This window comes from Castor canadensis, chromosome 2, assembly GCF_047511655.1.
Source record: "Castor canadensis chromosome 2, mCasCan1.hap1v2, whole genome shotgun sequence".
Classification (NCBI taxonomy): Eukaryota; Metazoa; Chordata; class Mammalia; order Rodentia; family Castoridae; genus Castor; species Castor canadensis.
This window is the reverse complement of record NC_133387.1, coordinates 65,298,962-65,322,239: the sequence shown is the minus strand read 5'-3', so window position 1 is coordinate 65,322,239 and position 23,278 is coordinate 65,298,962. Positions and strand designations below refer to the sequence as shown.

The 23,278-nt window shown below is 35.6% G+C and overlaps 1 protein-coding gene across 2 annotated transcripts in view; it reads left to right on the top strand.

Moving 5' to 3' along the window:
- The window catches only part of Reln (reelin), a 450,273-nt gene that overhangs the window by 292,033 nt on the left and 134,962 nt on the right, over positions 1 to 23,278 (top strand). For both annotated transcript variants that reach the window (XR_012445193.1, XM_074064926.1), the window contains exons 13-19: positions 6,515 to 6,627; positions 8,358 to 8,566; positions 9,327 to 9,455; positions 10,553 to 10,662; positions 14,530 to 14,596; positions 18,267 to 18,500; positions 19,237 to 19,398. Coding sequence is in view for 1 of the 2 variants with exons in the window: in XM_074064926.1 (XP_073921027.1) it covers positions 6,515 to 6,627; positions 8,358 to 8,566; positions 9,327 to 9,455; positions 10,553 to 10,662; positions 14,530 to 14,596; positions 18,267 to 18,500; positions 19,237 to 19,398 (1,024 nt within the window). In the remaining variant the exon portion in view is untranslated. The remainder of the gene's footprint in view (positions 1 to 6,514; positions 6,628 to 8,357; positions 8,567 to 9,326; positions 9,456 to 10,552; positions 10,663 to 14,529; positions 14,597 to 18,266; positions 18,501 to 19,236; positions 19,399 to 23,278) is intronic.

The window sequence follows — 23,278 nt, the reverse complement described above, 5'->3', positions numbered from 1 at the left end:
ACAAAGCAGATTTGTTACTCAATGAAATAAACCAGTATCGACTATGCAGAAAAAATATTTTGAATGAGTCCAAAGAAGTACACTATCCTAAATAAAATTAGGATATCAATTAAATATCCTAATATTAAATTAAATTAAATATCAATTAAATAAAAAAGGTAAGAAATTCCAATTGAATATAGAGCTCTAAGCTAGAATACATGGAAAACGCAGTTGGGGAGAATAATACCACCTAACTCAGAGTTATGGTTAAATGAGTTAATATATGTAATTGCTCCAACGGCACCTAATAAATAGTTAGGCTCATGCATCTCTGTTGTTATCGATATAAAATTACTTAGAAAAGCCCCTACCCACAAGTAACATGTGACTCTGTGTAAAGGAGGAGCAGTGTGCTGTAATGGAATGACAGTGCTATCGAAGTTCAGAGAAAACTGTGAGCAATTGCAGTGGAAGGAAAAGGCCAAAGCTTCATAAAGCAAATGGCATTTGAACTCAGCCTTGAAGGCTAGACATGATTTATATGTAAAGGGTGGAGAGAATTCCTGGCTAAGCCATTCTGAAAAAAAAGGGCACAAAAATAAAAAATACATGTTTGGGGCTGGATGATTTTCCCAATATAGATGAATAGAAGCATGTAAGATGGAGTTAGAAAAGTGAATCAGAGTAGTGATTTTCTTTAATCCCATACTAAGGAGTTAGCATGAAGTACCAGAGGATTTCTGTTAGTTCTATAACCTTTAGTAAGATAATTATACAGGAATGTGAACGAAAGTCTGAAACAATCAGAAGTTAGAGGACAAGAGACTAGTTAGGACAGAGTTGTAAGATTTTACAAAAAAAGGATGAAAATAAAGAAGAGAATAGCCCAGTTAAACTTGTATTACTGATAAACAGTAATTTTTGTATGAAATTTTTGCATGCAGTGCATTTTATCTGGCAACCCTAATTTGGGAGGCTATTGCATGAGTCCAAGCAACAAAAGGATCAAAATACCAGTTGTGGTAATGGAAAGGAGGAGACAAAGATGGGATAAGTGAAGAGACAGAACTAACTAAATGTGGCACCCAGTTAGCTGTAAGAGGCTATGGGAACAATATTGGGGAGGACCCAGATTTCTCTTGAAATAGGAGAATGTCCCAGAAAATGAGTCAAGTGAGGAGAATATTTTAATAATAGAAATGTTAAAACTGAGGTTTATAGAGCACCATATTCAGGTAGAATATCACTTGGAAATCATCAACATACAGGTGATAGGTGGAGCCATTGGGGTTGCTGTGTTCTCCCAAGCAGAAGGTAACCTAAGACACACAAAACTCTCAAGGGGAACTGTCATCCAGCTGTAGGTAGTAGAAAGAGCAGGCAAAGGAAACTGAGGAAGAATATAAAGGGAGATGGAAGAGAGATGTCATTTGACAGTGAACAAGGAGGAATGACAGGGAGGTGATCTGCAGTGTAGGGAAGTCTCAGAGAGACAGGCCAATCAGGATAAGGACTGAGAGGCTACCAGTGACTTTTGAGAAGTCATTCACCATGTGTAATGCCCGGGCAGCAAAAGTACATGAAGTTAACAACGAAGATGTATCACTGAAACAAGATAGCTCCCTCAAGAATTTTATAAGTATAGAAAAGAAAATAGATGGGGGCTGGATCTTGAGGAAATAGCAGCTTGTAGGAAAGGTGTTTTATAGGATAGGATGCGATGAGATAGGTTAGGATACAGTAAGGCAGGGTAAGGTAAGGTAGGGTAGAATGAGACTGGACCTATAGAAAAACCTTTAACACTTTGATGGTTGGTGGGGGGAGGAAGCAATATGGGAAGGAATTTAAGATAAGATAGTTTACAAGTAAACCCTCTTTAAATATGGTACCTTAGGAAAATCAGTGGTTAATTATTAATCTAAACTATATCATACTCCTTTCCTCTCAAGCCCTGTCTATGATATGTTCCGACCTTAGCTCCTATTAGTTTTCTGTGCTGCAATTTCTGGAAGACTTATTCAACTTTCAAAATTTATTTAAAAGTCTATTTCCTTTATTCATAAATTCAATACAAATTCATTGAGGACCAGTATCCAGCAGTGTTTTAAGAGCCAGAATGCAGTGAACAAGACAAAAATAGCCTAATAGATATCATTCATTCTATAATTTATCTATTATTCCTCCAACAAATGTTTACTCTGAATCTGGTATGTGCCCAGCTCATTTATCTCACTCATACTGCTTTCATCTCAATTTTTACTCAATTATGGTAGCACATACAGTTTTCTGTAATTATCATTATTTCATGTAAATAGCCCTGCTTATTATCAATGGCAAATATGTTTCATGATTTCCAGTACATGCCTGAAACCACAGTGCTGTACCCTTTATATACTGTTTTCTTCCTGTACATGTATACTGATAAAGTTTGGTTTATGAGTCAGGCACATTATGAGATTAACAATAATAACTAATAATAAAATAGAATGGTTACAATACAAACTACAACTGAAGTATGTGAATGCAGTCTCTCTCCCTCTCTCAAAAGAGTCAAGACGTATTGATATTTTTGGACTGTGGATTGCCCTGGATAACAAACTGGGAAAAGCCAAACTTCAGATCGGGAGGACTGCTATATATTAGTCTTGTTTTTCTCATTCATTTACAAACTTTTTGAGGTCAAAATGTATTTCCTCTTCTAGCCCAATGCACCCAGATAGTAAAAGTTCAAAAGAATTACCTTTCTGATATAAGGAAGTTTCTTTAAAAACTACTTTAAACAGTGTTTAAAATACTTTAAAGCTGGCCATCCACCTAGCTAGATTGAAATCTCTCTGTACGTTAATTGCTGTGCAAGATGCCCGAGTCCTCCTTTCCACAGAGCATCAAAGGCTGTGTAGCTAAGCAAGAATCCATCTCTTCCTGTAGGAGTTGCTGTCACTGAAACTTCACAGAACTGATAAATTGCCCCCAGAGGGATTGTTCAGATAAAGTCTTGTCATCATTTTAACATCTTGGCTCCTTTTGGACTTTCTTCTTCTGTCATTCTGGGCTGGGACAAGCTCCCACATGTTTTTCTGTTCTCTCTGAAAAGCAGATGCAGTTCATGGACTGCTCTTAGGAGAGCAGAGAGGGTACAGGGAACAAGATAATGAAATTATAGCAAATTGATATTCAGGTTCTATGTCTTTAAGTATGTGCACTAAACCTGCACTGCCTGCGACTTTTCACCTTTTTAATATGTGCTCAATACTCAAAAAAATTTATTTCCAAAAAAGGAATTTTGTTTTCATGTGGATCTTCCCCTCACCCCCCCAGAGACAATCATTTACAATGACTTTGCTAACTGTTTATCATTCGACTAAAATATGTGATGAAATGCTGAAAAACATGGTATAAATGTCAAAAATGTAAGATTTTTCTCCACAGGTTGTTGATCTTGAGCAAGAAATATCCATTGGAATAAAATTTATATTATCATGATATCTGGCTTCTTCAGATTATTTAATCCAGTAAATACTAATTATGTATCAGTTTACATGTGCCCAACATATGTAACATGCCAAGTGTCAGGGTTTTACAAATACCATCATCCAAGACTTCCCTACTGAATAATAGCGTAAGTTTGAAATAAAACAGGGTAACGTTAAATGCAGACTTTATTTTTTTATAACCTTTCTTGGCCACAGTTTCACTCAGCAAAGTCATACATATTAATAATTAGTGAAGATACTGCTATGAAATGAAAAGGATAATACTTATATTTAATTGTACTTGATGCATGGCACATAGTAAGTACTCAGTAAAAAGTAGGTATATTACTCTAGTATTATTATTACTCTAAGTCTGGCCCCAAAGAAACCCTGGTACAGACAATACCTCCCACCACTTGCAACATCAATTCTTTGTGAAACTGAAAAGGTTTAAATTTCCTTGAGAATAGAGTAAGGTATCAGGCAGATTTTCTTGTAAGTGACTTAAATATAAATTCAGTGTGACAAGAACTAGAATATTCAATCTGTTCCCAAACACTTTCCCACCAAATGTGGAAGCTGATTTCCCACAGCTCCATCCTGTAACTTACTACTGCCTGATCAGCTCAAGGAACATAGCAGTAGAGTGAGAATGTGTTCTGAACTTTCTCCTTCCCTGGCTCAGCTCTTACTCTAATAGCAAGCTCACTCCCAGAATCCTCTATTCCTCTGCAGATTGTCTTCAAGGAGCTTCATTGTTCAAGTCAGACAACTGGTTTCTCTGACATCAAGCTAACTTCTTGAGTTGCTTCCAGTGGTGTTGCTTAGATGTGCCCAATAATTTTAGAATTAATCAAGGAGACTTCAATTGAGAGAATTTGTACAATATAATTTTAATAGATTACTTCCAAAGCCAAACATAAGTCATCTATTATATTATTCATTTAGATTATTGGAAATTGTTGCATTTAAGAAGATGAAATAAGGATGGCATATAAATAAGACAGCTTGCCAAGCTGGATGGGCTTTGCAGGTGAACTTCATGGGGTTATTATGGTCAACCATGCAGATCTCAGGTTCATATATTCAGCTAATTTTTTAATGACTGCAGAAGTGGGTCCTTGGGTACTGGCTCATGCTCTCACCTCAAAAGAGCCTTATGGACAAATCTCAGTTCTCACCAATTGGCTGTGAAAATTTTAACTGCTATATATGAAGGAAAAGTCAGTGTTTATAGAATCAGATCAGATATATCTGTTGCCCAGTCATTTTAATGGCAAGGATTCCAGAACTATGTTAATTTGATATGTCCTTTTTCATTGCAGTATACATTTTACTAAATGAATCCCCAAGACTTAACTTACTAAGAACTCCCTCTCTTCCTGTCTAGTGTATGGACATTCATCAAAATCTTTCTTTGTGATAGCCTCCTTTTTTGGCTAATATTCCTTCTGTTATTATGACATTTCTTGTACTGATTAAGTTCTATCTAGCTTTCTTACTTAACATCCTTTGTCAGTCATTTCTTTTCAAGATCAGACTCAATTACCCAGATTGAGTTTAAACCTGACATTTATAAACAATTGCCAGTTTTTTGTTTAATTAATTTTGGATGGTATCTGAACCATTATTTGTTCATTTTACTAAATTAACTCTCAAAGGGTAACCTTATTCTAGAGTTTGGGTTTGCCTTACTGGCACCATAGAGTGTTAGCAATAGTAATTGATAGTGGTTGATTTAAGAACTGAAGAATTATAGAAAGATAATAAGTGAAAAATTTATGTTATATGCTTAGGAATAGAATACTTTTTAGGAAATGCCTGTATATATCCACACTCCTATTGCTATAGTTGATGGTTGTTTTTAAGGATAATGGTGAGACTTCTAGTTAGACATGTCACCCTTTAAACTTCAGGTTATGCAGACATCTGATAGGAGCCAGAAATAATAAGAAATACTGACCAAGTACAGTAGTGAAAAGAATAGAGGATCAGTGCTTAAAAGATATACAACATCTACTCCTGGCTCTTCCACCAGGAGTTAAATGATCTTGAAGTCCAGGTACCTGCTCTGTTACTCAATACCATCACCAGGATAATTATACTTACCTTTCAGTTCTAATTGTGTATCATGTCACATGACAGCAAAGTCATGTGATAGGGCGTGAACTGCATGCTTTCCAATAATTAAATGAAGCACCAAATATAAAAATGAAAATGTAAAATGAACTGCATTTAAAATACAAATACATGTGCTAAAATACTGTAGATACTACTTTCAACAGTTTGGATGGCACTGCTTCAGAAGTCCTTGATGCAGTGAGTCACCAAACTTGTTTCAAAACCATAATAAGTAGATTCTGAACTTTGGCCTTAAAGACTTCAAATATAAGGAAGTAGTGGTTTATTACAAATCAAGCCAGGCCCCGTGGCTTACACCTGTATCCCCAGCTACTGAGGAGACAGAGATTGGTAGGATCTCAATTTGAGGCCAGCTGGGGCAAAAAGTTAAGGTGGCCCCATCTCAACAACAAAGGCAGGGATGGTGGTATACACCTGTCATTCCAAGCACACACAAGACACAAGTAGGAGGATCACAGTCCACACCTGCCTGCACAAAAAAAGGTGAGACCCTACCTGAAAAATAACTAAAAGTCCAAAGGGCTGGGGGCATGCTCCAGTGGAAGGGCACCTTTCTAGCAAGCATGAGGCCTTGAGTTCAAACCCCAGTATCAAAAAAAAAAAAATGTAGAGCACGTCTGTTTAATGTGGGTTGAAGTATGATCATGTAGTCACTACTCAACACAGATTATTATTTGAATGATCCCACCAAGCAAACAGATACTTTGGCCTTCACAAATGTCAAGTCTTCTGACCTTCAGCATGACCCACATGAACTATCTTCATAAATTACTTCCTTGGTCCTAGTTATCTTTGTTTAGGATTATTCTAACAGGACATCGGATACTATAATAATTTATTATTCTGATTTTAAGACTATATTTGCTATTTTTTAACACAAGTTGGTATTAACAACATCAAATTTTTGTTTGCTACAGGAGGAATATGTGATCCTGGAGATTCTCATGAAAATGATATCATCTTGTATGCAAAGATTGAAGGAAGAAAAGAGCACATCGTACTAGACACCCTTTCCTATTCCTCATACAAGGTACAGATGTCAATCCTTGTGCCAAAATGGCCCATCTTAGAACTCCCAAGACAAGCCAAAGACCATGAAAACCATGCCAGATGCAGAGGATAAATCTCTTTTCTGGCAGCCTAGGAAATTGCCAGTTTTTTTTTTTTTTAAGTGACTTGCACATTTGAGCATTCACTTTTATTTCTGATACAAATGAAAGCTCAGGTTTTGTTAAGAAGAATGAATTACAGTTTATCAGCAACAATAAAGCAGAACCCAGTACTCTGACTAGCAGTGACTTTTATCCCCCAAGAAAGCTCTAAAAGTGATTCCAATTGTGTAGCTTCACCACCCTGCTATCAGACCTAATGAGTATTGTCTTTGAGATCTCTCTTTGAGATCTTTCTTTGAGATCTCTGAGACAGAAGACATTGTACCAGTACAAATTATTATCACTTCTTTTTTCTTTGCTAATTAGAGCTACTGAAGTTGACTTTTTCCCTTTGTCCTTTGGATGTAGGACAGGTGTTATCTCTGGCTATCTGAAAACACCTTCAAAATTATGTGAATTGCTTTTTATAATGTGAAAATTTATTTTTATTTTTATAGATTTATCTGTGCTGAGACTGTACCCACACACTCATTGTTAGCTTTCCCACCCCATTGATGACACCTATAGGTACTTAAATAGCTTAAACACATAGCTGGGCAGTTGTGGCCCATACCTGTAGTCCTAGCTACTTGGTAGGCTGAGATCAGGATCATGGTTCTAGGCTACCTGGGCAAAAAGTTAGCAAGACCCCATCTCAACCAATATCTAGGCACAGTGATGTGTACCTGTCATCCCAAACTATATAGAAGGCTGAGATTAGGAGGATGGGTGTTCCAGGCCAGCCCAGGCAAAAAAATTTGTCAGATTCCAACTCAGCGGAAAATGCTGGGTATGGTGCTACACACCCATCATCCCAGCTATGGTGGGAAACCTAAAAAAGGAAGATCACAGTCCATGTCAGCCTGGAAGCCCTATCTTCAAAACAACCAGAGCAAAAAGCACTGGGGGCATAGCTCAAGAAGTAGAGAGGCTGCCCAGGAAGTGTGAAGCCCTGAGTTCAGACCCTAGTACCACCAAAAAAGAAGAAGAACTAAAAAAAGAGCTCAACCATAGGAAACAACTAGAGAAAATACCCAGTAAGCTGTACAATCAAAGGTAACCCGAGTTGTACCACTTGGGATTTCATAGTTTTATGGTGGAATACTTTTCCAGCTGCTCTGGTCATCTGCATGCCTCAGACCAAAGCAGTTATAAAAGTTATCATGCATTAACTCATTGGCTCTAGCTGTTACTGCTTAAGAGTCCTATTTTCAAAATGCCTAGTTTGGAAAAATATTAATACTATACAAATCCACTCCGAAAAGTACTGATGATAAAGTCAAGTAAGTGTCAAGTTGGTTGCCTTACTTGTGCTAAGATAGAAATAATGAATGCACATACTTTGATTGCCTTTAAAGACCCTAGACCAACTTATCTCCAGTCACACACAGGAGTCCCACCCACCTGCAAAGGAAGATTCAGTCACTAAACAAATGCTCTGTTAGGACAGCATCGTCTGCATGAAAGAACAAATGGAACACAGGGCCATTGCCTGACGGTCAACAAAAGACAGATATGCATTTGATGACTGTTAAACAGAATCAAGGGACGCTCACACTGACTAATCTGGGAAGGATTATGAGTGATTTTGGTTTCCTTTGTTTGGAAGGTTCCGTCTTTGGTTTCTGTGGTCATCAATCCTGAACTTCAGACTCCTGCCACCAAATTTTGCCTCAGGCAAAAGATCCATCAAGGACATAATAGGAATGTGTGGGCTGTAGACTTTTTCCATGTCTTGCCTGTTCTGCCTTCTACAATGTCTCACATGATACAGTTTTCTATTAATCTGGGATGTGGAACACATCAACCTGGTAACAGGTAGGAAAACCTATTTAGTTGAGTATAGTAATTACAAATGAGCACATGAACTTACTATTAAATGAGAGAGAGATTCTCAGTAGGATTTTAGTTAAACTTTTAATAAAAATCTATTAATAATTTACATATTTTCCCCAAAAGAAAAAATTTTTAATTAATATACAGGGTACAATTTGGTAGATTTTTAAGTAGAAATTGCTTTATCCTGACAGCTTAATCTTAGGTACCAGAGGTGTTTGCACATTCAGTGGTAGCTATCTACTACAACAGATTGCTGAGAGAGAAGAAAAACAAATGCTAAAAAAAAAAAAGCAAAAAGCTTGACCTCATGTTGTCTAGTGACTCCCTAATAATAGGCAAGGAAATCAATTAGCACTTCCTGAGCTATGACTTCTTGGTTTCACTCTCTCAAGTGTTGCTCAGATTCTTTCTAAGAATTTTTTTGGTCTCACATTCACAGGATGAAGTGACAGTGTGAGATATGGTAATTGCCTTGCCATCTATCAAATTCAGAGTACAAACTCCAAGTTACCATTTGTTGTCTTTCAAACATAGTTTGTTTTTATAGCAGTAATTTAACAGCTTGCCCTTTGGAGGCTGGTCAGACTTCAGTGAAAGAGAAAACAATCATTTAGGAAACAGCCTCTTAAAGAAATTTCACACTAGTTCGACAGATATTTGATGTATTTATCCAGAGATGAAAAACAATTATTTGTTATATTTGCCCCCTCTTTCATTGTGCTTGTTCCAATATTATTAGTGTCAGCTTAGAGTTTTCTACAAACCATGGGCGTTCCTGGTCCCTCCTCCACACTGAGTGCTTGCCTGAGATCTGTGCTGGCCCCCACCTCCCACACAGCACCATCTACTCTTCAGAAAACTACAGTGGGTGAGTAAACTCCCTCCAAAATGTCAAAAGACTTGAACCTATATTGAGGAATGAAAAGCAATAAGTAATCCTGAGACTAACATTTTTTGCATAATACATGAGGAAACTCTCCGTAAGAGTGGTATTCTTAAAAAAAAAAGGGAGGGGGAGAAAAAAGGAAAAAATAATTTTGCTAGATCTGAAGTACAATCACAATCGCAGTTTATGAGGTCATTAATTCTTAGGTATTTGACATATTTTGGATTACATGAATTTAAAATTTGTATGGCTACCCCATGGTTATGGCTTTAAAAAAAAAAAAACACCTTATTTCCAAACTATAGAGTTATGAAAAGAGCCACCAGAGAGAAGTAGAGGAAAGCCACCTTTTGGAATTAGACCTGGATTCAGATCTTGTTTTGCTATCTGCTATGATGTTTATGCTAGCTAACCTTCCACTTCTTTCCACATGAATTAAGGCCAATAATATACTGCTTTGGGGACTGTTATAAAATTAAAGATAAGTAAAATGCTTGTCACTTTATAGAATAAGCACTGTATACACAGTAAAAATATTTACAAGGACAGCAAAATTAAGTTAGGAATTGTCTTCTTTCTTAGCCATTCTTGAAATGTGTACAGGGCTAGAGGGCAGCAGAAAATTAAAAAGTAGTTGATGCTATACCCCATCTCTGCATAGATGCTTTCTCTGGGATAATACCTAAGGTCTGAGTATCAATATAAAACCTGATTTAAACATTACACAATCCTGTGTTATCAAAACACATCATGGCCCCTAATCAATATGTAGCTTTTATGTTTTATGTATCAGTTAACAGTAAATTTAATAAACTGAAACAATTCTAAAAAGAATGACTGAAAACATATTAATTTATGCTATATAGAACAAATCCCCTACTTTAGCATGATATGAATATTCTTTCAAGTTACATGTCTGTTTTAAAACTAGAAACCAATTCCACAGGTGAATGTGAAGACTTAACAAACTTTAGTACTACTATAAGCACACAGAAATGGGAACATCACAAGCATGAAAAACAGATTCAAAAGATGCAAACATAGTTCTAAGACTGATTTTAATGCTACATTTCTTGCAGGTGGAACCGAATAACAATTCCCCTACCCAATGCAGCACTAACACGAGACACCAGGATTCGCTGGAGACAAACGGGACCAATCCTTGGAAACATGTGGGCAATTGATAATGGTAAGTGTTTATGCCTGTCATAATCAATGCCATTGATGCAGAGGCTTCCTGTGCTTTTGTTAGTCAGCACAGACTTAATCACATTTCTAAGTCATGGTCTTGCAATTCATTAAACGCCCTTTCTTCCTTTTCTCCTTTGCATTCCCATAGAAGCCCAGGAATGCGCAATCAGAAAAAAAAGTGGGGGGTGGGGTGGGCTGTGCAGTGCAGTCAGCAATATTAGATGCTAGAATGTTTCAACATACATAATTTAAAGATGCTTAAAGCCTTGAAACTCAAATTCACAGTTGATGACAAGGGATATCCTAACATTTTCTTTGAATGTGTGTGCAAAATTAACATAAGTACCATCCTGCATATATTAAAATAAGACCCATTCTTCTTAGTAACTGCCACATCTGGAAGACTTATCTTTTAGTTGCAAACGCTATACAGAAGGGAACATCAGCTCTAAGATACTAGTGAAACTTCTACCTCCTTTCTAGAAAATTGTGTAAAAGAAATATTTGGGTTTGCATGAAATTAAAGTGAATTATTGATCATTTTTGCATCTTTTTTTGAAGCTACTATCACTTAGGATATGAGAGAAGTTACTTTAAGCTGTGGGTTACATGGCTGTAAATTTCTTATGGTTGTTATCAATAGCCAACTCGTTTTGTTTTTTTTTTTTATTTTAGTTTACAGATAGATTCATAGATGTCTTACTTCAGAGTATATACATTTGACTGAAGGTTTATATTACAAGGCTATAAAGAGGAAGGAATCTGGAAGGACAAAATGTCAATATTTAAGCAAATTTAGCCTAGCCACTGATTTGTGGACAATTACACGATTGTTTAATGCTGATTTCCCATGTCTTAAACTTCTTTTGTTACTTTTAATAATTTAGAATTGAGAAACTGATTACATAAAGTTCTTAAAATTTGAGAATAACTTCAGCTAAGACAATTTACCCATAAGCCAATATGAATTCTTTAAACAATCTGTGTTCAAGATTCATAAAAGGTCCCCATGTCAAAGGCCACATGAGTTACAGATATTAAATGGAGTTTCTCCATCAGTAGAATATTTTGCATAGCATTTCAATTTTTGTACCTACTAATAAACCCTAGGGAATAACTATGTACCTCTGTGTAGTGGGTTATAAATGTATTTTTCCTGCTGACATACTTTTCAAGAATCCTGAAATTCACCTTTATAAACTTAATAATCACAAAAAGCCTAATAATGGAATGAAATATATGAGGAAACTAAGAGTACAATGAAGCACATATGAACCTATGAAAACCTATCTTAATTTCCTAGACAAGACTATTGCGACACAATTTGGAGCCAGCAAATGTTTACTACACACCTCTGAGTTTCTGCCATCATGCTTTGAGTACAATAGGAAAAAGTTCAGATAGATAGAATGTGCCTGGCTAGCAGTGTGGATGCAAAACCTAGGGCAGAATCTCTTCATTTCTTTTACCATCCCGTGTGAGGCCTTCACAAGGACAGGATCCAGTCCCTGGCTTCTTCACAAGACAGAAAGAGAACACCTGCTCAGTTCTTCCTAAGAGAAATGTGTGCTAATGGATATCCCTAAAGTCTTCCCCCATTTCATTATCCAGAATTACATCAGGAAAAAGAAATATAGAGGGAAAAAATACAGGTCAACATCATAAGTCTGTTGGATATGTTTTTCAAAGAACAGTCAACTCCTGCTAGTGTGTAAGTAAAATACTTTGGATATTATCCTAAAAATCTTAACAGAATGGAAAATCCTAAGGAAAGTTATGTTTTTGTCATATTTTTATTTTTCCAACTATGTTATATTAATGATAAGAATGAAGAAAGCAAATCTGTACTTCTTTGCCCTTAGGAAAAAGGATTCTGTAAACTTACTCATATAGGTCCTGATAACCCCATTGTTACTAGAAAGGGATAACTAAATTCTTTGTGTATGTGTATATTAACTGCATTTTTATTAGTGCATATTAATTGTACAAATGAGTTTCATTGTGATATTTCCACATATACATATAATGTACTTTGTTCAAATTTATCCCCTCCATTAATTTTTCTTATCCCTTCTCTCTCCCCTTTTAATTTTAATGGGTTTCATTATTCTATTCGCATGCATGCATATGAAGCACTTAAGACATATTGACTCTTCCATCACCCTGTCATTTTGCCTTTCCCTCCCCGCCCCGTTTGTTACCCCACCCCCAAAGAAGTCCCCATTTTACACTCATGTCATTCTTTTTTTTAGGGGATGACAAAGTTCTAACTTTGAATTTTTTTCATAACTTGAAAGAGGTTATGTGATTGTTGAATTTTTGTTCTGTGGGATTTTAACCTAGAGCTTCATGAATGTTAGGAAAGTGCTCTGTCACTGAACTACATCCCGAGCCTTTTTTGTGGATGAAGGCTTTTTGGATTACATGTAAATGCACCACAGGGCAACCTCCAGAGTAACCCTACAGAGTGCAATCTACCTCTTACAGGACCAAGAGCAGATCCTCCTTCAGGGATAAAATCAAGTGTGCTAGAGACAATTCAAGTTTTTCCAGGCTAAATGGAGCCCCCTTCAGCACCTGGTGTACAGAGGAGCCCCCAGAAACAATAGGGTGGGAGGGTAGCGATGGATACCGGCCTCCAGTATGGTAATCATGATTACAACCACACAGTGCCAGACACCACAATAAGCATGAAACATTTTATTTCCTCTTTCTTCCAAGGAATATTATTATCCCACTCTAAAGAATGAGGACACTGAGGGTTAGACAGAATAAATCACTTATCCAAAGTTTCCTAGGTGATGCCAGAATGCAAATCCAGAATTATCTAACACCTAAAACTGATACCTTTAACAACCTGCTGTCTAACCTCTTCTGCTGTGCTTGCATTTGAAGTGCTGCTCCTATCAACTGGCTCCAGGGATTATGTGCTCCCAGGAGCCCCAGGCCACAGGAAAGTTTAAGTTACAATTGTTTAAATACTTTGTCATGATTACAGCACAGAGAAGAAGGTGATAATTGATGGTAAATTTCTTCAGGCTTGAAATTGAATAGTGAGATCTTAATAATCACTGCATTGCTAATATTAATTGGTTTTGTCCCACATTTAGACTATTTCATGTGTTATTGATCATACTGATTATAAATGTATTGGGGTCTGAGTATCTCAGATCATACCTCTCGAGCCTTTTTCAGCATTCCAAAGAAGAAAATTTCAGTTTGTAGCATTACATTGTCAGTCAAGCCCAGTATAGAGGGGAAAAAAAAACTTCATTATAAAGAAGTTTTATGCTTAACAACAAATTCTTAATTCCACGTTTCCAGAGGATGAATTAATATTTACAAATATGTGTGATGATTATTTATAGTGTTGTAGATTTTCTCCAGATAAGAATGAAATTATAGTTATGTCCTCTCCATTTTGTGGTATATCAAATTGATCCTTTGTAAATACTTTTTTTCTGTCTAAAGAATAAAAGTATTGTAGAAAAGCCCGCTCAATAACAGAAAATTCCTATGAGATGGATATTAAGTAGGATTTAGCATAAAAATTTTAAAAAAAAAGTATAAGCATTATATAGACATTAAAAACAAGCAGTAATATTCTATTTGAAGTTGTTTTAAAAGAAGAGACTCCATCAAGGAATACAAATCATATGGTCCTATTTTCTTTGGTATGGAACATTAAAATCTTGAAAGGATCATTTGCAGCAGATTTGTAACGAAGCGCTTACCTTGTCACATAGCACTCTGCGTGTCACCCTGCATTCCTGTTACTCAGCATTGCTTTGCAAACTTGCATTGATGATGTTTTTGGTTTTACCAATTGTGTTACCATCTGTCACGTGTTTTCTTTTTCCTGCAGTTTACATTGGTCCGTCGTGTCTCAAATTCTGTTCTGGCAGAGGACAATGCACTCGGCATGGTTGCAAGTAAGCATCTGAAAATAAAATGTAGATGTTTCCTTTTTAATATTTACTTTATATATTGAAGCCACTAGTTCCTTTAACTTACTTTAATATCCTTTTTTAGGCTTTCAGAGGATATTTAAAACCCAAAATAGGATACTCAAAATGGAATTTAAGTGTAATTTAAATGTATTTTGTAAGTGTAAGTTTATTAATAAATAAATTTATGTTAGACTGAACTGTGAATAAATTTAGCATCCCTCATGTAAATTTGTGAACACATTCAAATTCCTTATAGCCTGATTGTTGGCGTTCCTGTCCATAAATGTATTCTAGTTTTCATGAGTCATATTTTGATTCCTAGCAAACTTTGTAAATGGTTAAAAATCAGCAAAAACCAGGAAACTGGGCTAGGCTAAATTTAACAGTTATAATAAGAAAATTCATCATCTTTAAACATAACTTCTCAGTCCTATTTACTTTTGAAAATCATTTGGGTCTTCAAATGAGCATAAAGTATTTCATGTAACAATGATGTTGCCTATGAAGTCTGAAATTCTTCATTGATATTGTCAGCTGATCCCCACCAGTGAACTGTTACATTTATACCAAGAAAGGATAGGCACGTTTATTATGTCATCTCTGTGATAATATTGAGTTATCACTAAATATCACCAGGCAATCTTTGTTATCCAAGTAAATTTTCAACAAAAAAGTAATTAGTTAACTGGGTAATTAATTAACAAATATAGAACTTATAAAATGACTTTGAACCTGATCATTTACAAATTATATGCATAGGCAAACAGTGGCAAGCACTGAAATGAGATTAAGAGGTTAACTTTTAAGACTATATTTCAATGAATTTAATTAACAAAGTGGTTACTGCACAGTGAAAATGTTTTATAAAGTATGCGAAGTATTGAAAAGTTTGTTTATATTTTATAACTGAATAGGAGTTCCATGCTTTTTAATAAAACTCCCATCCCCAAACACTGACTCGTTAACTCTGTGAAACATTGACTGTTTTCCCTCAAGTTGGTATCTTTATTTATTAACTATAACAAGGCCTTACACTTGTTCAATGTATTTCAAGTAAAATTAACACAAGCTAAATTAAAGATGTTTTTGCTTTAGGGCATCATTCTTTTCTTTTCTTTTTTTTTTTTTTTTTTTTTTGGTGTACTAGAGTTTGAATTCTGAGCCTCACACTTGTTAGGCAAGTGCTCTACCACTTGAGCCACATCAAGCTCTACAATATGAACCATGCTCCCAGCCCTATATCATTCTTTTTTGACATCATAAATTATCCCGAATAATCACAGCCCTTTCCTCTTCTGGAGTTTTCCAGTTGGAAAATCAGATTTTTATCTGTTCTGGCAGTGTTTAATGTAATAATCATTGCCTCTGTTCATTTGCAGGTGGGCTAAACATTTGACACTGCCTCTCTTATCCTGAATGTGAGCCTTGTTGAGTTTGAGCAAAACTACATGGAAAAGAAATTTATATTCAGTACCACTTATTTCCTTGAAGCAGATCCTTGAATTTGGTGGCCTCTGCAAATTTGTTTTTCTCCACACTCTCTCTCCCTCATTATTTTATCGTTATTTTCTACCAGGGTCCCTCTCCCTCCAACTCCCTAATGCTTTCTTGCCTGTGGGCCAATCCCAGGCCTGGATTTTTAAACTGACAGCTCACTAACTTAATAAGCCCAACAATCCTGTTGGAAGTGCTAATGAGGAAAGGGAGCATTGGAGTGCCACTTCCTTTAGGAGTGTCACCATGTGGGAGCTTTTTGAGGGTGAACAGTTAAGGGTAGGTCAATGAACCAGTAGAGGATCACATTTGGAGACAGGAGAGCTTCATGTCATTCCTGAAATCACCAGTGTGTGCAACCCAAAGTTTTTCAAAAAGCAAAAGTTACCAAGGAGTTTTTGTTTTGTTTTGGTTTTGGTTTTTAATACAAATGAAATCTTTATCAACATCTTATCCCAATTGCATAATTTTTACTGAAAGTAGACTTTCAGCAACACTAAACAGGAACTTGGGGACTCATCCAGTGTGTTTTATGTCTAAATGGTCACCAAGTTCTTCTAATCACTAGTCCAAAGAAGACGCATTGATGATGCACAAAAATATGCATACCCCAAAATGCACTCTGGTAATAGATAGTCTCGTTGGGGAACACAGATGTCTCTAATAAGATATCTAAAATAAGTTTCTTGTAACCAAAGGTAAATTTATATGTTATGATAGGAATTATCAGCAGGTTCATCAGTGGCCCTCCTTCCCCAGCAAATCCAATACACATAAAATTTAGCATTTGATTTCAACATGTTCACACATTTCATGGATCCTACAGAAGGTCAGATTTGACCCCAGTTTTGATAACACTGCTAAACTCTGATCATGCCATAACACTATTTCATTGGTACACTTGCTTTATGAAAGGCTGTTTCAGACTTCAGGAAGTTTGAATGCTTCTCTGAGAATTGCTCACCTAAAAAAGACATGAATTTCATTTTATAATGGGCAATATTATAAATGTAGTGAGAAAGAAATATTGCAATAAAAGTAAAGAATTTGAATCTAATTCCTGCTGAGTAGACTCCTTCAAATATAAGATGTTTCTGGCCAGAAGCAATGGCTCACATCTGTAATCTTAGCTACTTGGAAGGTGAAAATCAGTAGGATGGTAATTTGAGACCAGCCTAGGCAAAAAGTTAGCAAGAACTCATCTCAACCAATGGCTAGGCACAGTGGTGCACATCTGTAATCCCAACAACACAGGAAGCTTAAGTGTATTTGAAGGATGGCAGTTCAGACCAAGCTGGACAAAAAGTGGTACCTAAAATATAACTAAAGCAAAAGAGACTTGGAGCATGGCTCAAAAAATAGACTGCCTGTGTAGCAAATGTAAATGTGAGGCCCTGAATTCAAACCCCAGTTGCATCCTCCAAAAAAGAAGTTTCTGCTATTCATTTATTAATCCATCTGTGATGAGATTTTACTCACTGAAAGAAATGTTGGGGGCTCCATAAATATTCTAGTCAACTAACATAAATACAGTCCATTCTGACAGAGCAAGCGGGTTGCTGGGGATGTGGGGGTGGGGTAAAGACCTTTTCTTGAAACACACTAGTGTGGAAACCCATGGAGAGGCAACACAGTGTTGCAAGTACTCTACCTAGACCAAGGGTGTCTGCATTCTTTCTAGAATGCCAATCTAGGTGAAATAAAGATAGACTGATTTTCCAAAAGTTTCCAGGTATTTAAAATAGTTCCTGTCGTAGTGTGTCCTTCTGCTATTGTCCTTCTTTTAGATATGTTACTAGAAGTATTTATTGGTGTTGTTTCTTCTTAAAAATTCACAAGTCTTATTGTGAACATAATTATACACCTTTGCAAAGATTTTTTTTTTTTGCAAAGATGTATTTTAAACTGCTGGTATTGTTGAAGGTAAGTGCTGAGTTACTGTTTTAATCATACTCTTTTTTGAAGTAGGCTGTGCAGAGACTGTTCTAGCATATTTACAGCTAGCCAGCCCTTACCAAGTTTTCGGATTGAGTGTTCTCCCAAAACTAATGCCCTTCAATCAAATCCTGGCCTCTGGACTTCCTCATCCCCAGAATAAATTTGAGGATCTCTGAAAGGACCCACAGCTAAGGATTTGATTGCACTGTGTGTCTTTTAGGTGTGACCCTGGATTTTCTGGCCCAGCTTGTGAGATGGCATCCCAGACATTCCCCATGTTTATTTCCGAAAGCTTTGGCAGTTCCAGGCTCTCCTCTTACCATAACTTTTACTCTATCCGTGGTGCTGAAGTCAGCTTTGGTTGTGGTGTCTTAGCCAGTGGTAAGGCCCTGGTTTTCAACAAAGATGGGAGGCGTCAGCTAATTACATCCTTCCTGGACAGCTCACAATCCAGGTGAGTGAAGGCAGGCAGAATGTATGCAGAAATCAGATACTAACAAGCATTATTGTGAAGATTTGCAAAGATTTTAAGTTGCAAATGTACAGACTATAGATGGATTTCAGATAAACTGCATCTATTTTCAATTTATATATTCTTTTTTTTTTTTTGCTGATATAATATACATCTTTCCATTTTTAACCAGTATGGGAGGGAGCTCTGTTTGTTTAGGGTTAATTTGCTCCAGTTTTTGATAAATTAGAGGATTCACCAATGACTTTGAGATATTAATAACCGACTAGATTTTTAAAACTTGAGATGTTCACATCACAACTGTGTTCCTAAGCCAACAGCTAGTTAATTATTCATGTAGTTTTATTTATTTGACAGCTTGCAGAGGCTGATTAAATTTACCCCACATCTTCCCTTCCCCCAGTGCCTAATAAATAATGCAGTAAAGGAGTGATTGGCATTTTAAGTGTATGTACACAACTACATGGTATACACATATGAATGAACATACAGTTACATTTTAATGGATATTTCTGTATAAAATATGCACCTCAACCTCATCTACACATATTCATACATCTCACAGTAATATTTCTTTCATTTTATGAAAAAAGGATTAGTGGAAACCTACAGCTTTGTATAGTTCATTCCAAATGGTTTGGAGTTCTTTAAAAACCAAAACATACTTTATGAATAAAAATGTTTATGCACACACTAATTATAGACAATTCATTTCTAGGTTTCTCCAGTTCACACTGAGGCTGGGGAGCAAGTCTGTTCTGAGCACATGCAGAGCCCCTGACCAGCCTGGCGAAGGAGTTTTATTGCATTATTCTTATGATAATGGGATAACTTGGAAACTTCTAGAGCACTATTCCTATCTCAACTATCATGAGCCCAGGTATGTTGGAAATCATTTGGAAAAATTGTTAGTGTGCTGTCTCCTTGCTGGCGAAATCATAATTCAGAGATCCAAGAATCTAGGTGTTTTTCTACTGAAAGAAGAGAGGACAAAGATCAATGCCAATGTGTCTTGCAATGCATAACTAGTGAGCAACATTCTTCTAATGTATTGTCCTGGTGATTTTTGATAATTTAAAGAAATTTATTCTTATATTTTGAAATGTGCATGTAAGGGAAATATTTTGGTGTTTAGGAAAGAGAAATAGTCAACACTATTTTCCTTATTCAACTATAATATATTAGATAGGATTTTAATATGGAACCAAATACAAATACTGTTAAACAGTGGTTAATAATACATTATATTGTAATATCTTATAAATGATGTAATATAATAATTCATAAAATTGAATATTTTAAGTTTTTATGTAATGTAGTTAAGTAATGGAAACAAATAAAACCTTCTGACAAAGGTGGTATGTGAGCACATATCTGAAGTCCTTTCTTTGTGCTACTTCTGTTTTCCTCTAGCTTGTGTATTTCCTGATTATAGACTCAGTTGTCAAATTTACTTGAAGGGGGGGGCATCCTTCAAGTAATTTTACCACATTTAGTGGTAAAATTTCACAAGTGTTTGAAAGGTACTCACTGAAATTCCTTTTTAAAAAAGCTAGGGAAAAAGAAGATGAGAAATTTCAAAATTAAGATATAAAGTTAAAATACCATTAGAAGAGGCCAACACTATGGTGTACATTCACACCCATTTCCCTTCTGGGAAGTACCTTTCAATCATGGGATATGAAAGAAGGCTTTGGTCACCAAGGTCTGTGTTGTACTATGGAAAAGACAGGGTTTAAAAGTAAGTGAGAGAGACACTAATCACACACCTTGCCTATTTTACAATTTTGCCTTGGACACTCTCAAAGTTAACTATTTGCAAGTAGATGAGAACTTTTACAGAAAATGAAGTAGCATGTGATACAGATAGTCATTAGCAATTATTATGACCTAAATTTTATATTTATAAACACTTTTTAAATGCATCAGCTGTGTTGGGTACTTTCTCTGTACACGTAAAAATGTAAGACTAAACTCTACTTTCTAAATTCATAAGTATGAATCCTACAGAAAGTTTCATAGACTTCTCTTATCACAAAAAATTAAACAAAAATCAAGATGATGATAATGATGAAATCATGCAGAAAATATTACCATCCTAAGTTAACTTGGCCTAAAGCTCAATTTTTTCTGACAAGAACAGCTAAAAAATTCAACCATCAGTCTATATCATGAAGTCTAATTAATCTTTGTTGATAGGAAAAATAATTATACATTTAATGTGCTATTACAAAGGTGTGTTTAATCTTGCTTGCCATTGACAGCAACATTTTTCTTCTAAGCAGAATCAAGGTGGCTTTTCAGTATTAGGTATGTGCACAGCTTGAAAGATTAAGACCCGGCTGGGGGATTTTTAAAAAGGAGAACATGGTAGTAATAACAAAAAGCTTTCATTTGCCATACATTTTCCTCATCCATTCTTCCTTCCTCCCCCTCTCTCTTACAAATATTAATAAAAGATGACATGGCAGAAGTAGAATTTCATATGTTCTAGATAAGAAATTATATTTTATATGATAAATAATACGAACCACGGAGATTCTTCATAGAAGAGTGAAATATATCTTGATGCCTTTAGCTATTTGCTCTATTTCCTTCAGTATAAATTGCTGTCTATAATTGTTGTGAATTCTGTATTGTTCCTTTATGCCAAAATTGTTCATAAATAGTGATTCATAAGTGAGATATGCTAGTTGGCTAACCACTATGACTACTAGACAGTTTCAAATGATTTGTTTTCTATGACTCATTCAACAAAAAACTGTTTCTATTTATAAAATTTTAAATCTAGTACCATATCTAAGTCTTCTAATTCAAGTTGACTAAAATGTCCTGTGAACTTTTATCTTTATTAATGTAAAATATTACATTGCTGTAGAGGCTAAAATTATTCTAGCTTTTTGTTTAATTGTTGATTTTTTTACATTCAAAAATTATTACAAAGTTAAATCTTATTTTATCTTTATGCCTTGAATTATTGTATTGATCTTCTCTTTGTTTCATCATGTCACCCCAATTCCATAGTACAAACAATTATCAACACTTTTGGGGGGTGTACTGGGATTTGAACTCAGAGCCTTGTGTTGCTAGGCAGATGTTCTACTTCTTGAGCCACTCCTCCAGCCCTTTTTGCTTTGGTCTTACATTCATGCCCAGGCTAGCCTAAAATGTGATCTTCCCACTTATGCTTCCCAACATAGCTGGGAGGAAAGACATGTACTACCACACCCAGAGTTTTTAGTTGAGATGGTGTCTCATGACTTTTTTTTCCCCTTGAACTGCAATCCTCCTGATGTCTACCTCTCAAGTCACTAGGATTATGGGTGTGAGCCACCACACCCAGCCAAACATTTTCTAAAAGAAATTCATGAGCTGACTACCTACCCAACAAAGGAAGATTGAGATTAAAAGTTCACTTAAATCTCTGGTTCTCATCTAGCAATAATTGAATGGTTGCACAGCTATTCTAACCAGATATGCACAGAATAGTGAATAAGCAGAACTACTGCCCTGCCCCAAGATTCCATACAGAGGTTAGGAGCAAGATTCTAGAACCAAGCTCCCTAGGTCCAAACCTGGCATTGTCACTTAGACTCTTCCTAACCTTGGAAAGATAGCTAACCTTGTTGCTCTGTGTTCACATCTCTGGTAGTGCTCACTGATGATAATGCTTCATGCAGCAAAGATTTGTGGAGTCCTTGCTATGTGCCAGGTAGTGCTTTAGGTTACTGACACAAGAGCAGAAGCAGGCAGAAATGCCTCTGATTCTTGCCACAGGGTCATTGTTATCCCAATTTCACATATGAAGATGTCAGTAAACATGAGTATCTTTCTTTTAGGTTGCAGAGTCATTTATCATTAGTTGTCAGAACAAGAAATCAAACACAAGAGTCTATTTACAAGCCCACTATCTTAATTTCTCTGCCATTAAAATATTGGTAACTTTAATTATACTGCTACCACATTCATACACACTTTGTTTTCCTTAAAACTTGCCTGGAAATTTTATTTTCAGCTGTTATTTTTAAACTATATTTATGTTCATCAGAGTGAATGTTAACTGACTTTTAAATTGTTACTATAAGGAAGATTGTAATTTAATAACTTAGTGATAACCAAATTAAATTGTTAAGTCAATATCCAATGTCTCCATTTTTTAATTAGTTTCAATATAATTTGAACATTTTATTTAACTTCCTAATAAACAAATAAACATTTTATTTAACTACTTAATAAACAAATATTTTGAGAAATTAAAGTGACAATTATTAAAATACTTAATTTAACTAAGCTTTACTTTTCTAATAAATTCTATTAGTAAAAGAATTCAGCATATTATGAAAAGTATCAAAAACCATAAATGTACTTAGCTATGTCTTTCCTATATTGATTTTTCATTATTTAAATGTTTTCTCACATTGCAGAAAATCCCACCAGTTCATAATTGTTTGTATGATCAATGATGATAGTCATATTCTCCTGCCATGTACAAATAAATACTATTTTTCATTAACTTTCAGTAGATAAGAAATCATATCTCTAAGGTATGATTTAACATTTTTATTCACAATGAGGATATAAAAACCAATCTAACGTCTCAGGAAATCCAGCCTTAGACCTTGAAGTTTTCAAATAATTTAAGTTACCCAACTATCACTTGTCCTAGGAAGTTTTTCTTTGCTCACTAAGAAAAAAGAGAAAAAAAAACACCTTGATCTCTTCAGTGTGCATTTAGTGCAAGCATCTCTCCCATAGTTTAA